We start from the raw sequence: 14,960 nt of genomic DNA on the forward strand, positions 1-14,960 counted from the left end.
TAGGACCCATTATTAGTTGAGATAGGCCCATGGTTGTCATGGCAGCCATGAAGTCCTGAGCCGCTCCTACTAGGGGGGCCTCTACATGGACATTGAAGTCCCCCAAGACAACAAGCCTAGGGCAGAGACAAACCTAGGGAGAAGAACTGGTCTTGTGGACAAGCATGACTTGTCCCCTTAGCTAAGCAGGGTCCACAGGGGATGGAGCTGCTCTGGGTAGAGCAGAAGGTTTCAAGTTCCCTCCCTGGCTTCTCCAAGATAGGGCTGAGATTCATGCCTGCAACCTTGGAGGAGCCACTGCCAATCTGAATACTGAGCTTGTTTTAGTTTCACAACTTCAACCAACCTCTGCATTGCATTAACATCACAAAGGTCGAGCAAACAACATCATACTTCCTTATGTTGCACGTCTACAAAAAGCCGTTCGGCATGCAAGAGCACAGTCAGTATGTTTCTCCTCTCTTTAATTTATTTTCTCATTAAAAAGAATGAGGCAGTCCTTGGGTGAGGTTTTAAAGGTCACTCAAATTGAGCTCAGGCAGACTGGTGGATAGTTCACTGTTGAGCTCTGTTCCCTCCAGCATGTCACTGGCTGTCCCTCCAGGGGTGCTCTCCTCCAGCTCTGAGCTTGGTAAGGAAATTTTGTCATCTGCAAAGACAATCCACAAAGAGAGGTTATCCCACTACTTGACTCTGTAATGATATGCACAAGCACCACCTATAGAGGCCAAGAGAAGTGTCAATATACTCAAAAAGTGCCCTTTATTGTTTATCCTCTATAATAAAATGGTTAGGTGTAATCCTGTGTCTGCCCGTGTCTTTCTTGGCCGTTCTGGGCATGCGTGGAGCGCATGCCCAGAACGTCTGAGAAAGATACGGCCGCAGGCACCAGGCGGCCATGTTGGCTCCCGTAAAGGGGGAAGGAGAAGCGGGAAGCAGGGACCGGGGAGGGGAGAGGCGGCAGCGGCAGGAACGGCCCTGCCGCTGAACCGAGAAGGAGAAGCGGGGACATGGAGGGGGGAGGAGGCGGCGCGGAGCAAAGCCAGCAGCAACGGGACCGGCAGAGGTGGCGGCGGCGGGTCCAGGCCAGCCACTGGGATAGAAGAGGCAGCGGCGGGTCTGGCCCGCCCGCCAAAAAGAACAGGGGCAGCGGCGGCTGCAGGGAAGGGAAAGACGCCGGGGGCCTGGGCACAGGAAGGCCAGAGGTGGCCACGAGGAGGGCAGAGGCGGGGGCGGCGGGTCCAGCCCAGCCGCTGGAAGAGGAGAGGCAGCGGGTCCGGCCTGGGCGCCGAAAACAACAGGGGCGGCGGAGGAAGCCGGGCGAGGGGGAGAGGGCGGGCCGAGCGTGGGGAGACGAAAGACAGCGACAGAGGCCGCCCTACTAGCGCCTGTTATTTTAACGGGATTGAAAATACTAGTTATGTATAATGTCAGTCATACTGCTAGATGATGGCCAGAGACCCACATTTGTCAAGAGCTCCAGAAGACCTTGCAGGCACCTAATAGTGAGTAGTTACTTTCCCCTCATACAATTCATGGGGTTATTCAAACAAATGACAGCTTAATACGACAGTTATAGGAATAAGCTCCTGAACTGCAAGAACTCAGGGCAAGAGGAACCAGTGACATTGCAGAGACACACACAGCTGCAGGAGAGACCCAGAGAACATCTTGAGGACTCCAAAATAGAACTACATAGAAGTTGGATTGCAGCACCTTCTGTTAGAAAGACTGGATCAGCAGGATTAACACAGAGAAAAAGCAAAATGCAAAGTGTTTAATCAAAGCGGTTTAATCACACACACACACACACACCCCGTCTCCACATTCACAATAGTTTTAAGCACCTTAAATGAAGTAGGAAATAAATTTCTTTGAAGAGAGTGTTAATCCCTTTATTCCCAAAACTGAAGTTTCCACAACATGATGCAATTTGGGTTTTGAAATTCTAGGAACAAAAGAAAAAACTAAAACTTTGCAAATAAGCCTTTTCAGTTATCAGCCCTTCCTTCTTCGTGGCTAGTCAGGCAAAGATGAACCTTGTGGTTCTAGCAGAGAAGCCATCAAGCAATGGATTCTATAAGTATTGAAAATTTTACTTGTATAACTTCATACAACATGAAATCAGAGAAGGGAACTTAGAGCACACACAATGTTGTGAATGGTCATAACCCATCAGAACCAAAGGTATCAACTCAGAAATATAGGCCTGTGTCTGACCCAATTTTATATCAAGAAATTAAAGGAAACCTGAACTCTGGCATACTGTTCCCTGCTCTGCGAAGAGAGGAGGAACCTGGCATTGTGTTGTTAAAATGGGATATGCAAGAGAACACAATAGCCAGGCCTGAATGCTGAATGCTACAATCCATATGCAAAATGCATCTGACTCACTATGTCTATGGAAGAGTCTGCCAGGGGGCTGATTCCCTCCCCCCACTTCCTGCTACAAGAAGTCAGTGTCAAATGCTTGTATTTGTTCTCCATGGAAGTTCAATATAACCAAATGGATACTGAGAAAATACTTGTAGGCTTTAAGTATTCTCTCACTGATGATTTTGTCCTAGCCAAACTGTCTTGAATGTCCCATACATGTAAATATTATCTTGTTTTCAATTACAAGGAAAAAAAACACTGGATAAAGGTACATATGCAACTGCTGTCTCACACAGAATATCCTGAATCCCCTTACTAATTCTTGACTTCTTAACACCTTTTTGACTGGCAAGGATGCAAATATGCAGATTTGCTGTGGGCAATGTTCCCCTCTCTCCCTTCCTGAAGCGCACAGAGTTTACAGATGATGAGATCCAGAGATATCGCTGGACTAGCTGATATGCTGAATAATTAAGATTTTGTTCAGAAGGTAGCAGCAAGTTATCACCTTTTGGACATCCAGGAAAGGAGGAGATCTTGAATAGATTCTATTCAAGGATCAAAGAGAAAATCACTATAAGAATGAGGCTTTTTGAGACAGAGAGTTAGCAATCTTTGCCTACAGCAAAGCTGCTCACAAGATCCCAGAGTTTGTTGCTAAAGCCGCGGGGCCAAGTAGGAACTCTGTTCATGAACAGAAACTACAGCAATGCCTGAGTTCTGCTGCCCTAGCTGCCTGATCTGAAGCAACTGCACAGCTCCTGTCTCCGCCAGCGCCTCACTCCTCCAACTGCAGTGATTCTTCTCTCTCCAGCCTCGGTTCCTGGGTAAATATGCTGCTTGGATTCCCCTCCATCTTTCCCCTGCTCCCTTCTCCTCCCCCTCCCCCCCCACTAATCACCCCAAAACCATGCCCGCCAGCCTCTCTCAAACCCACCCACCCCTCTTTTCTGCCTGTATCTGAAATGTATTAGAATCTAGGAAGATTTAATTACACACACATAATTTAGTTAGGCACACGGTGAATCTTGGTACTGGTTAGGACATTCTGTTTAATTACTGTTGCTAAAATTGATAGAGGGTTCTGCTTTTTGCCTTGCTAGATTAGATCTTTTATACTCAATAAAGCCCACTGAATCTTTGAGTGGTTTGATCTCCTCCCTTCTTTGCAATCCAGATCACGTGGTGACCAATATAAAAGAACTCGGCCCAGACCTATTTTATATACTAGCTAATGAGCATGTTTAGTATATAGATCAAGCCTGGTCTGTAACAACAAGTACACAGCTTTTGTCCAGCATCATGCTCTTCATCACAGAAGCTAACATTGCTATGCCGCAAGGACCTGAACTAGCTGCCAAAAAGTATTTGCCCCATGTTGGCATAGATTAGAAAACAACTAACAGTGGCTGTGGTGGCAGCTGGTTCAGGTCCTTGCAGCATAGCAATGTGAATTTCTGGATTCACCTAAGCAAGGGAACTTTTTAAAGAATTGGTTGGGCTGTGGAACTTACAATCACTTTTTTGCAACTGGGGGAGGGGGCACAAAGAAAGCACTGAGGTGATAGGCACAGTATTGCAGCCTTACATTTTAATGCATCCTTAGAAGGGGAGCAAGTAGCTCAAACTCAATGCGACAAATGTGCATAAGATCAGGCTGCAATAGGGGCGTGCATGGAATAGGTTTGGCCAGTTTGGTTCAAATCTGAACTGGATTCAAGCCAACCCAGCCCACTTCCAGGTCTGGCTGAGGGCCATCAAAATGGGCTGAGGGATATACTTTTAAAGGGGAATCCGGTGAGGATTCCCTTTACAAGTAAAGGGGCATTCCTTAAGGCAGGGTGGGAGTGCGAGAGAAAGGGTATTTGCCATGGTAGAGACATCAGCAGTGGCAAGGACTCCTCCAACCCTCCGGCCTGCCTCTTGAGGACCAGCCGGAACGGAGCCACCAAGCTGGGAGGCTTGGTAAAGGGGGCGGGGGGGGGAAGAGCATGCTTGGGGCCGTGCAGGTGAGCGGTGGAGAGTGGCGACACCAGTAAGGAGTGCCTTACCTTTCTCACCACCTCTGCTTTGGTTCAGTTTGATCACAGACTGAACCACTCCCAGTTTGGTCCATGATCAAACCCCTGAACTGGCCCCAATTTGAGGCAAACCATTTCAGGATGAGCTGTTTGTGCACACCCCTAGGCTGCAAAGGCCATGAGGAGCAACACAAAACCAAGCAGAATTGCAGAAGGACTGCCTGGTATATTCTTCAGCCTGCAGCAGATGCTTGTGTGCTTTTAAGCTTCTTCTAGCTATGAGGGCCAGAAACTTGCTCTCCTTTTTGAAAGGGAACTGTAATTCTCATGAGTGCATATTCTGCAATGTAGGGCTGTAGCGAGGGTAGAGTGGGTCCTGGGACAAAAAGTCGAAATGGGACCCTGTCCCTTGCCTTCTTCAGAGGCGTGTGAAGGGGAGAACAAGAAGAATAAGCTGCCTCCCAACTGGTGCACCCCCCGCCACTTAGGGGCCCAGAGACATTTGTTGCCCCCCACCCCCAGCCGCTTGTTCAGTTATAGTTATGCCCCTTCTGTGATACACATGCCCATACCTGTTGAACACATACACTCCTGGACTCCTGCCAAGGTGTCAGCACAGTTGCCATCTGCTCTGAAGAGCAATAAATGTTATTCAGAATGTTCTGGTTATGCCCAGGCTTACCAGCAAGTTCCGCAATCTCTGGTTCACTGGAGAGTTCATCTGAGCTGACATCCGTGAGACTGAGCTCAGAGGCTGAATCATCACTGAGAAGGGATGGCAAGACATCACCATGCAGGAAATCTTTGGTTTTTTCTAGGAGAAACACACCTAAACAGATTAGGAAGAAGAGAAGCTCACCACATCACGGTTCAGTTGTCCAGAGCTGTATCTGACCACCAGAAACTTCCATTGAAAAGCTGCCCTTCTGACTGTCCAAAGCCCTAAATATCCAATAGGAGAGTATACATATATACACGGCAAGCCTTCACACCAGATTTCCAATTAAGAGTTTTACCGTTTCCATAAAGAGAGACACAAAGCTTGGCATCTCTTCTACACATCTTTGGAAAGTATACGTTGCATGCATTCTCTGTCATGAATTAGCTACAGAAATTGCCAAAAATATGGAGAAGAATGTATCTACAAAAGCAGAATATTAATCACCAGGGAGGAGAGGAGTTAGGGCAGTGTACCATGGTATCAGGATCAAAACAGATTCGGGGTCTGTTGAAGCAGCACTACAGACTAAGGGCCATGTTATATTTCCCCCCACAAAAGCAGAAATCAGCAAGTACCCCTTTATGCATGAAGCACAGCTTGAAGTTTTATTTTGTTGCAAGCCAAGCCTGAACACACACACACACACACACACACACACACACACACACACCCCACAACATAGACTAGACAGCTGTTGTGCAACATGAGCACTTGTGTCATGCTTCACATGACCATCTGCACCCCCTTTGGCTAAGGAAAGATGTAATCAATTATAAGAATTAACACTTACGCAGATGAATGCATTCCTCCCGCAATGGCATAAAACACAGCTTGTCCTCCAAGTGCAGGCTTTTCATCTTTTCTCTTAGGTCAGTAACTGTTGATCTGATTGAAACAAACAAAAATCTTAAGCACTGATCAGTTCTAAGGGAAGAAACACATGTAAGAGACAAGACGGACAAAAACTCTTGCACTGCAGACAATCTTGGAAGGATAGAGTAAATTCATGACAGCTCCAGGCAATAAAGTTGTACACAGAGCATAAGGAAGCAACGGATGTCCCAAATGCCTGTAGGCAGGGAAAGGATCAACAGTTAGGGATGGGCACAAACTGGTTCAGCGTTCTATAGCTAGAACACTCAATGGGTTTCGAAAGCCCGTGTTTGAACCGGTTCAAATGTGGTGTGTGTGTGTCGCTTTAAGGCACAGGGAGGTTGCCCTTACCTTCCCCTCTGCTGCTTCAAAAACCACTGGAATGGGGTGACTGGAAACCCTCTTGCTGCCCTGGTCAGCATAAAACTGGAAGTGGCAGGCGCTTCCGGTTTTACACTGACCGAGGCGGCAAGAGGGTATCCAATCGCCCCATGCCAGTGGTTTTTGAAGCAGCGCCAGAGGGGCAAGTGCGGCAGGGGAGGTAATGGCACCCTCCCTGTGCCTTAAAACAACACACACACCCCTCCCAGGTGTGCACAGAACCGGTTCTGTGCACACACACCTATCAACAGTTTGGTGCAATCCTATTATTGGAAACACTTAATGAACTAGTGTGTGTATGGAGGGCGGGGAGCCATGATTGATTGCAATGACACAAGAGCAGAGCTTATTTGAAGAACAGTTTCAGAGTTATACCAGAGAAGAACCACTTCTCTCATGTTGCTCACTTCAAGTCATTCATGGATTTGCAAGGAAACCAAGCAAATAAGAGGAACGACAGAGAAAAGACAGTACAGTCATCCTTCACCAACCGTGAGGGTTCCATTCCTGGAAAACCTCACCATTGGCGAATTCATGGTAGACGAGCTATTGAAACCAATGGCAAACAGGGGGTCAGGGGAATCACAGTCATGGAAAGAAAATAAGGTTAAAAAATAGATAGAATCATCCCGACCCCCAGAAATGAGCCCCCCCACTTTTTTAAAATATAAAAGAAACTCGCCAAACTGCGGATACTCAGGTTGTGGTTGGCGAGGGCAGTCACAATTTCCCAGTCGAGGACACTCAAAAACTGCAATTGGGAAAACCGCGATTGGTGAGGGATGCCTGTATTGGTTCATTTGGATCCAGGCCTTCTGCTCTGACACTCACTATTGGTCCTGTAAACCTGGGTGACAGCAGTTGTTTGAGCAGAAGGCTCCTGCATCTCCAAGAGGGATTCTAGAGAGCAGACACATCCAGCACTACTGTGGCACTCCAGCACATCCATTTGCAAGGCAGAGCTAGTCTACAAAAGTGGGCAAGAAAGAAAGTAGATCACAATGAAAGGGAACAGAAGCAGGACGGAAGGGAAAGGTGGACACAGGAGGAGCTTCAAGGGACAAGCCTGTTGAGCGAAGGCAGGGGATTCATCTCACTAGTCACCCTACCCCTCTCTAAACAGCACCAAGAGCATCACATCATTGCATGCGTGGCATGAGGCATTTAAGTCCCAAAATGGCAGAACACAGTCAGACTTATATAGCACCTAGTCAGGAAGGACTCTGCCTCAACTTTACCTCCTTGGCTAGTGCTGTGGACAGAGGGCTCTCTGGTGGACAGTTGCCTGCTAGCCACCCAGTTGAAATCCAACCTCGATAGCTTCTTTGAAGTGAGATGGATAGGGATTATGGAATTTTGTAACCACGCATATCTGAAGCCTATGGTTCAGCCTGCCACCTACAAAGAATTCTCTGACATCAAGAGCCATATGCACAGATATTCGTTGCAGCACATACAGCATAGCATGCGTTTTCCTACTTGACATGACTGAGTTCCTGCTGGGTGCTCTGGGTCTCACTCTTTGCTTTGTCCAAATCCCGAGTCTGAGTTTTATGGCTGTTCATCAGGTCTTCCAGCATCTGGGAACAAGGATAAACACTGAAAACTCTGATTTGAGCCTAAGTTTTAGCTGTTTAAGGCAAATCACTGTATTCTCATTAAAATAATAATAATCTTACAAGCAGAAGGGAAGTTAGGAGAGTTTTTTTAAATCTTTTTAAAACACACACACAAGAAACCATGCCATTTCCCAGTCATATATGCTTGTTATGCAATTGCTAATATTAGCAATTACCTGCAAATGTGAAGGGGTAAACTACACTTGTGTCCACACCCTTATCACCAAGACTACATTTTCCAGGAGAGGAAAACTGAGCAGCACTACGATGGCTATATCCCAACCTTTAAGAGGGCCACAAATGTGGTTGACATAACACTGCGCTGTTTACACTACTGGAGAAATGAATCCATGTTTTGGTGGCTGCACATGCCCCTCATTCTCAACACGTTCGGTCACCTTTTCCCATCCCCCAGTTCCATTAAAATGGTTTATTCTGGTGTTAAGGCCAGAAGATAAAGATACACAGAGACTGTTAGCAGCTATAGTGCAAAACTCCATTTCCAAGCTCGAAAACCATTGCTGGTGGGGGTGGGGGGACTAGGCAAATGGAGCAGAAGATTGGCAACTACTTCCTAAACCATTTATTTGCTAGCATCACCAAGCTTCGAGCTGCAGTGTAATTTGATTCATCACCATCCTCACCAGTTACCTGTCAGTCTCCTTCACCTCATCTTACTGATTATATTGGGCAGTTTCTTTGTCCATCTCCATAGCCTAACACACTGTTAATACTAAATGAATGAGTTATAGAAAAACAACTTTCTAAAAAAAACCAAAACCCCTTACCCTACAGTACTGACTTTGGGTCTTCTTAATCTCATGGGTTGCAGACACTTGATTGCACAGATCTTCCTCTTGTTGATCTAGAAGGTCCAGTAAACCAGGTCATTTTCTCCCTGCAAGCATCTTCCCCTCTTCCCCAAGGCCCACAGATGGCCTTTACAGTTACAGAACAGAGACAAGGAGTACAGAGGGCATCTAGCAGTGCTCACCAAGTTTGTGTTTCAGCTGCTCCATCTCTCTTCGGATACCCTCATACTCTCGCCACAGGGCTTTCTTGCTGGAAGAAGAGAGGGAGAAGCAGAACTATCAGAAACAAAATGACAGCAATCACTTCTTTGGACTAACTGTAGCATCCCTTGGAAATTCAGCTGATGTTTCAAATGTTAACACCACAACTTGAAATGTAGCAAATTGATCTTATGCCATTCTAAAGACCTGAGAGACAGTGAACTAGCCATGTTGCACAGCTGACTCCCCATTTGCTAGAAAATGAGTGGAAGTAGTAACAGTTCTACATGAACTGAACAACTGTACACACAAGCAGCAATTAGGACAGCAACACTGATTTTTCCCAGAGAAGCAGCATGCTCCATTCAAGGAACTTAGCAGAGGTCAAAGTAAATTCAAGTCTTTGAGAACTGTGCTTGAACTCTGAATGACCTGTTATGAACCTAGCCTTATTCCAGCAATTCTTTTTGCTGACGGCATCTGGAAGAGTCCTGCTCTTTCTCCAACATCACACTGCCCTACTCATCTCCAATCTTGACTGTGGATAAAGCCAAATGTCTCCAGTTACCACCGGTATGTCTCGTGGCGACTCAGAGGCAGGCCTTCTCTGTAGCCGCTCCTGGACTGTGGAATGCACTCCCTGCAGAAATCCGTAATTTGAACTCTTTATTGGTTTTTAGGAGAGCCCTTAAGACCTATCTGTTTGGCCTGGCCTTCCAGGGTTTTTTAATTGTTGTAAAATTGTTGTTAATGTACCTGTTTTTCAGGGTTTTTAAACTGTTTTATTGTTTAATTGTTTTATGGTATTTTATATTTTTAATTGTTGATTGATTTTAACTGTCTTTGTTTTATTTGTAAACTGCCCTGAGCCAATTTTGGAAGGGCGGTATAAAAATTAGAAAGAAAGAAAGAAAGAAAGAAAGAAATATGCTGACCCCTCCAGTATATCTTGCATGATGCCAGGGCTGGAATACAGATCAGGAGTGCAGTCGCCATCCGATTGCTGAAACGTCTGCTGCCGAAGGCCACGGAGCTCACTTTTTAGTACTTCCATCCCGCATCCCAGCATTGAATCCAAGCCACTGTGGGGGTTGTGCTGCAGTCGATCTACCTCCTCTGCAACAATAAGCAGGACAGGAGGAAGAGATTAGAAACAGTACTCCCACCCCGCCACCGGCTGCTGCAGGTACAATGCTATTACTATGAATCCACTGTCAGTGCAGGGCACTCTGCTAACTACACTATGGAGAATTATCCTCCTTTGGGTACCACAGAGTCCATTCCTCACTTTATTATCAGATACTAGGGGTGAGGCATGTAAGTGACTGAAGTGGCTTGTCAGAGACAAACAGGAAATCCAAGCCACTGTGTCAACTAACTTATAGGTAATGAAGCTTCAGGAAGGGAAGAGTCAACATTCTTAGGTGCCATTTGGCCACTGATTTACTGACTCCTTGGGCAAGTCCTCAACTGTGCACCTCTATCGACTGTTGGCCAAATGGGCAGTCATTTGGGTGTATAAAAATGCATCCAGTGTTTAAACGCTCACATAATTTAAAACAAACTAGAAGCCTGTATCCAAACAACTGACTGGTTAGTTCAAATCCTTATGTGGAATTCCACCACCTTCAGTGTTTTGGGCCCCATAGCCCTGTTAGGGTTGCCAGTATGCTGCAGTGATAGCAGCAGCAGCAGCCAGAACTCGCTTCCCCATAGATTCTAGATTGAACCACCCTTTGCCTTCTAGATTCCTCAGCACTCAGTCACCAGCTCCCCAAACCTCACTTGCCAGCCTGCCTACCAATAGTGCACAGGCTCTCTAAAGCCCTATGTGGAGTTTTGCTACTCTACATAGGAGTAGCGAACTTTCTCCTTGGCTCCTTCTATCCTTCTCCACCAACGCCATGTCTCTACTATGTATAGTTTCCCCACGTTCCCGCTTGTAATATCACTATCTACTTTATTCATCTTCCTGTAGCCATTTTGTTTCTTGCCAGCCTCCTTTCCCCTTGCCTACAGTATACAAACCTCCCTCCTCCTAAGCTCTGTGATCTTTATTTAGCACCTTTTTCCTGATTATTATTATTATTATTATTACATTTATATCCCGTTCTTCCTCCAAGGAGCCCAGAGCGGTGTACTACATACTTGAGTTTCTCCTCACAACAACCCTGTGAAGTAGGCTAGGCTGAGAGGGAAGTGACTGGCCCAGAGTCACCCAGCTAGTACCATGGTTGAATGGGGATTTGAACTCGGGTCTCCCCAGTCCTAGTCCAGCACTCTAACCACTACACCACGCTGGCTCCTTCTTTGCCACAGTTCCTCATCTCCTCTGTCCTTCCGTCAAGCTGCATTCTTTATCTACTTTTCCTTCTGGTTCCTCTTTTTCAGCCCACTTCCTGCTCTTGTTTGTTGCAAATTTTATGTTGTGGCTCTGCACCCTCCTAGCCTCTGGGCTCCCTGTGCCTTCATTCTCCTACGTATTAGGACCTCGTTGCAGTTGTGGGCCATACCCCATGTGCAGTTTTAATCCTAAGCACACTTCACTATCTCACACAGAAGCTGGACTGTAAACTGGTTAAGTTCCTGATCCACTGAAAATTCCAAGCCATCATACAACTGCAGTCCATAACGGCTGAAAGTTTCATTGCCACATGCATAATATAGATAAATAGCACAAGCAATACAAAGACAAAACACAAAATCATAAAAATTTTACTGGAAACTTGGCAGTTGTGTTAAAAAGCCATCTTAAAGCAATTACACATTCAGGTGGCCCTTGTTATCCACAGTCCCAGCACCCACAGTTTCACCTATGGTTGGGTCATAGGGACCCAGTTTCTTTATACCCTAACCCTATCTGTGGTTCTTGAGTGGCTGGAAATGACTTGATGTAATTTCCTGCTGCCATTTTGTGGCTCTTTTCTGCAAACCTCCCCCCCCCAAATAATCAGAGGATCTGGAAGTTTTGGGGGCATTGCTGGAGAGCAAGGTACTGCTCCCCTCTGCTTTCTCTTGTGATTTTCAGCACACTTCAGTGTGCTTAGGAACCTAATCCCCCCAATCCCCATAGGGTTAAGGTCTCTTTATCCGTGGTTTCATCATCTGCAGAGATAGGCAGGAACGGAACCCTCATGAATAAGGACCTCCTGATAGATTCCTAAAGTTCTAGAAATCAGAGTTCTAGTGTACCCATAAGCTGGTAATGGTTAAAGAACCAGATTTTCTCAGATTATGACCTGTTCTCTGAAGATGAATTCTCAGAATGTTAACCAACACATTCCAGCTGACAGTTTCCATTCAAATTTATAAAGGGAGCACTAGATCCCAAGCCATTCAGTTTTTAATCAAGTATCTATGCCAGGTTGCATTATGCAGAACATGGACTTGAACTTTGACTTCTTTCCACACACTGTGCAGTTTAATAGCAACAGGACACAAACCTTTCACTGTCCCAGCAATTCACACATCAGTGAAGAAATCTTATACACATGAGCTGTGCGGTGTGGATGGTTGCCTGCATCAGGCCGGTAAAACTAGTACCACCTCCAACATGTGCCTTTAAAGACAAGGCAAGGAGGAGCAATGCAATCAGTTTTCTCTCATTCCCTTACTCCCATTTTTGAGGGACTCGGGCAGAGCTCCTAGGAACATTTGAAATTCTCCTTATATTATCCAGGTCCTGAACAGAGAAGTTGCTTGGAGGATACAGAAGAGAAAGTCAATTGTTCTGAAAAGCCAAATTCTATGGTGAGTGGGAAGGGGGGAACCTGTGCTCCTTTAGGATTTACAGCCAAACCTTTGTTTCAGGGACACTCCAAGGAGCAGAATCAGCTTTGGAAGAGGAATTCCAAAGCTGGGCAAACTCTCATACCCTCTAGGTGACTGATACTCTGCTGCTGCAGCTCTTTCTCCTGTTTCAGTCGATGTACTGCCTGGGTGAGGGACTCTATGACCTATAGAAAAGGAGAGGAAAACTAGAGTCATGAGGATTGGGGAGAGTAGATTTCACCTAGCCAAAAGGCTTTCAAAAAACTTAGGATGAAACATGTGAGTTCAGAATTGCCAAATCAAAACCAAATAGTTGGCTTGAGAATATGTATAATCTGTGTGGACACCACCTCATTTGGTTTGAATCTCATCCTTCTGCCATGGAACAAAGGGTAATATGGGATTTGCCATCCTGTGAGGTGGATTAAGCAGAGATAGAAAGACTGGGCCAAAGTCACAAAATGAACTTGTGGCTCCTCAAGGACTCGGAATTCAGGACTGCCTGGTTTAAGTCCAGCTACCTACTACAAAATACTATCTTCCCTACAAGCAATAACGAGTGTGAGTGTTTTGCTGAATTTTTAATTTTTATTATTTTTAATCTCCAGTAAGTTAATTTTTAATCCTCCAAGGTACAAACCACCACTCACAAAAGAGTTCACATAAAGTGCGAGGGGATGCACCCAGCTGTGCTAACAAGCCCCTTCTCCAGCCAAAAACAGAGACACAATTTGTCACTGCAGCGTTACCTGGGCTTGTGAATGTAGCTGCTTGCTGATAGCTGAAAGTTCCTCAGTGGCCATTCTGCAGCATGGATGAGCTGGACACGTGAGAAGCAGGGGTGGTGGTCCAGTCTGTGGGTCAGTCAGAACAGCGCTCTCTGTTTTTATTCTGTCCAGCAACAGATCAGCTATAGGGAAGGAAAGGTAAGCACAGATAAAACTGCTGAGCACTGAAGCCATCTAGGACCATAGTGTTAATGCTTTACTTGACCCAGCTAATGTTCACCACAAAGAACCACAGAACTTCAGTGTCAAAAGCAAAGCCTTGTTAAGAAGTGTGGGGGTGGGGGGCAAGATGGGGGTGCATGCGAAGAATGTTTAGTAAATTTCACTGGACATTAACAATTGCCTTGGTGGATCTGTTTAAAGCAGTGTTTCCAAACCTTCTTCATCCCAAGGCACACTTACATTTTAATAAATGCATTGGGGGCACAATGCCCCCACAACACATACCTCTTTTTTATGCCAACAAAACTGCCATATGATTTTTATTTTAATATTTTAGTTTCCTTCCTCCAGTGTTTTAATTTTTCTCATCTGTGCGCGGAATGAGTTTTGTTCTGAGTGGCACTATCAAGGCAGTGTGTGCAAACATGCATGAAGTGGACCTCTCTGATTCAATCTGAGCGGGATCTAAAATTGACTGAGCGGACATCAAAAAACATGTGAGTGATGCACATGCCTTAGAGGGAACACTGCCTTCCTCTCTTTTTTCCTTATATATAATTTTGATTTGTCTTGGAGCTGATTTGCCCCACAATGCACCAGGAAGGATGTGTCACTTCTAGTACATAAGGGAGCAAGCCAGCTCCAAGTGGAAGCTTAAACTGGTTCCCTTATACATCAGGAATGACATGTTTAAGATATCTACCATCCTGCTCAGTGCATTATGGGGCAAGTAACTTTAAAAGCAGGGAATTTAAACTCCCTCCTTTTGGAGCCAACTCAGAGCAAGTCAGATGCAGCACACCAGGAAGTGTCCCATGGATCACTGTTTGGGAAATACTGAGCTGGTCTAAAGTATATCTACTGGGCATTCAATTTCCACTAGCAGCCAGTGGAATGCCTCTGGGTACTCGCAAGCACGACATGTAAGCAATGGCCCTCCCCTATTGTTTGTTCCCATTTTCTTCATACTCTAGAACTGGCAGAGAGGCGTTTCATGAGTTTTTCAGCAAAGGATTTTCAGAATGATCTTGAAACTTCAAAAATGCAAGGCATTAAAGAGATTTTCTTCTTGTAACACAGGGTTTCTCAACGTGTGGGTCCCCAGATGTTATTGGACTTCAACTCCCATAATCCTCAGTCCCAGTGGCCTTTGGTTGGGAATTATGGGAGTTGGAAGTCCAATTACATCTGGGGACCCACACGTTGAGAAACCCTGTTGTAACAGGTGCTTTAGA

The 14,960-nt window shown here is 45.7% G+C and overlaps 1 protein-coding gene across 7 annotated transcripts in view; it reads right to left on the minus strand.

Moving 5' to 3' along the window:
• Positions 1 to 447: 447 nt before the first annotated feature.
• Positions 448 to 14,960, minus strand: part of LOC128323702 (golgin subfamily A member 2-like) — a 29,739-nt gene continuing 15,226 nt past the window's right edge. For 6 of the 7 annotated variants that reach the window (XM_053247290.1, XM_053247291.1, XM_053247287.1 and 3 more), the window contains 9 exons: positions 13,525 to 13,685; positions 12,879 to 12,960; positions 9,940 to 10,120; positions 8,986 to 9,053; positions 8,780 to 8,856; positions 7,852 to 7,952; positions 5,909 to 6,003; positions 5,080 to 5,226; positions 448 to 649 (listed from right to left, as the gene is read on the minus strand). In XM_053247290.1, the coding sequence (XP_053103265.1) occupies positions 513 to 649; positions 5,080 to 5,226; positions 5,909 to 6,003; positions 7,852 to 7,952; positions 8,780 to 8,856; positions 8,986 to 9,053; positions 9,940 to 10,120; positions 12,879 to 12,960; positions 13,525 to 13,685 (1,049 nt within the window). In that variant the 3' untranslated portion in view covers positions 448 to 512. The remainder of the gene's footprint in view (positions 650 to 5,079; positions 5,227 to 5,908; positions 6,004 to 7,851; positions 7,953 to 8,779; positions 8,857 to 8,985; positions 9,054 to 9,939; positions 10,121 to 12,878; positions 12,961 to 13,524; positions 13,686 to 14,960) is intronic. The other variant, XM_053247289.1, reaches the window with a different exon arrangement.

The sequence above is a fragment of the Hemicordylus capensis genome, chromosome 4 (genome assembly GCF_027244095.1).
Source record: "Hemicordylus capensis ecotype Gifberg chromosome 4, rHemCap1.1.pri, whole genome shotgun sequence".
Lineage (NCBI taxonomy): Eukaryota > Metazoa > Chordata > Lepidosauria > Squamata > Cordylidae > Hemicordylus > Hemicordylus capensis.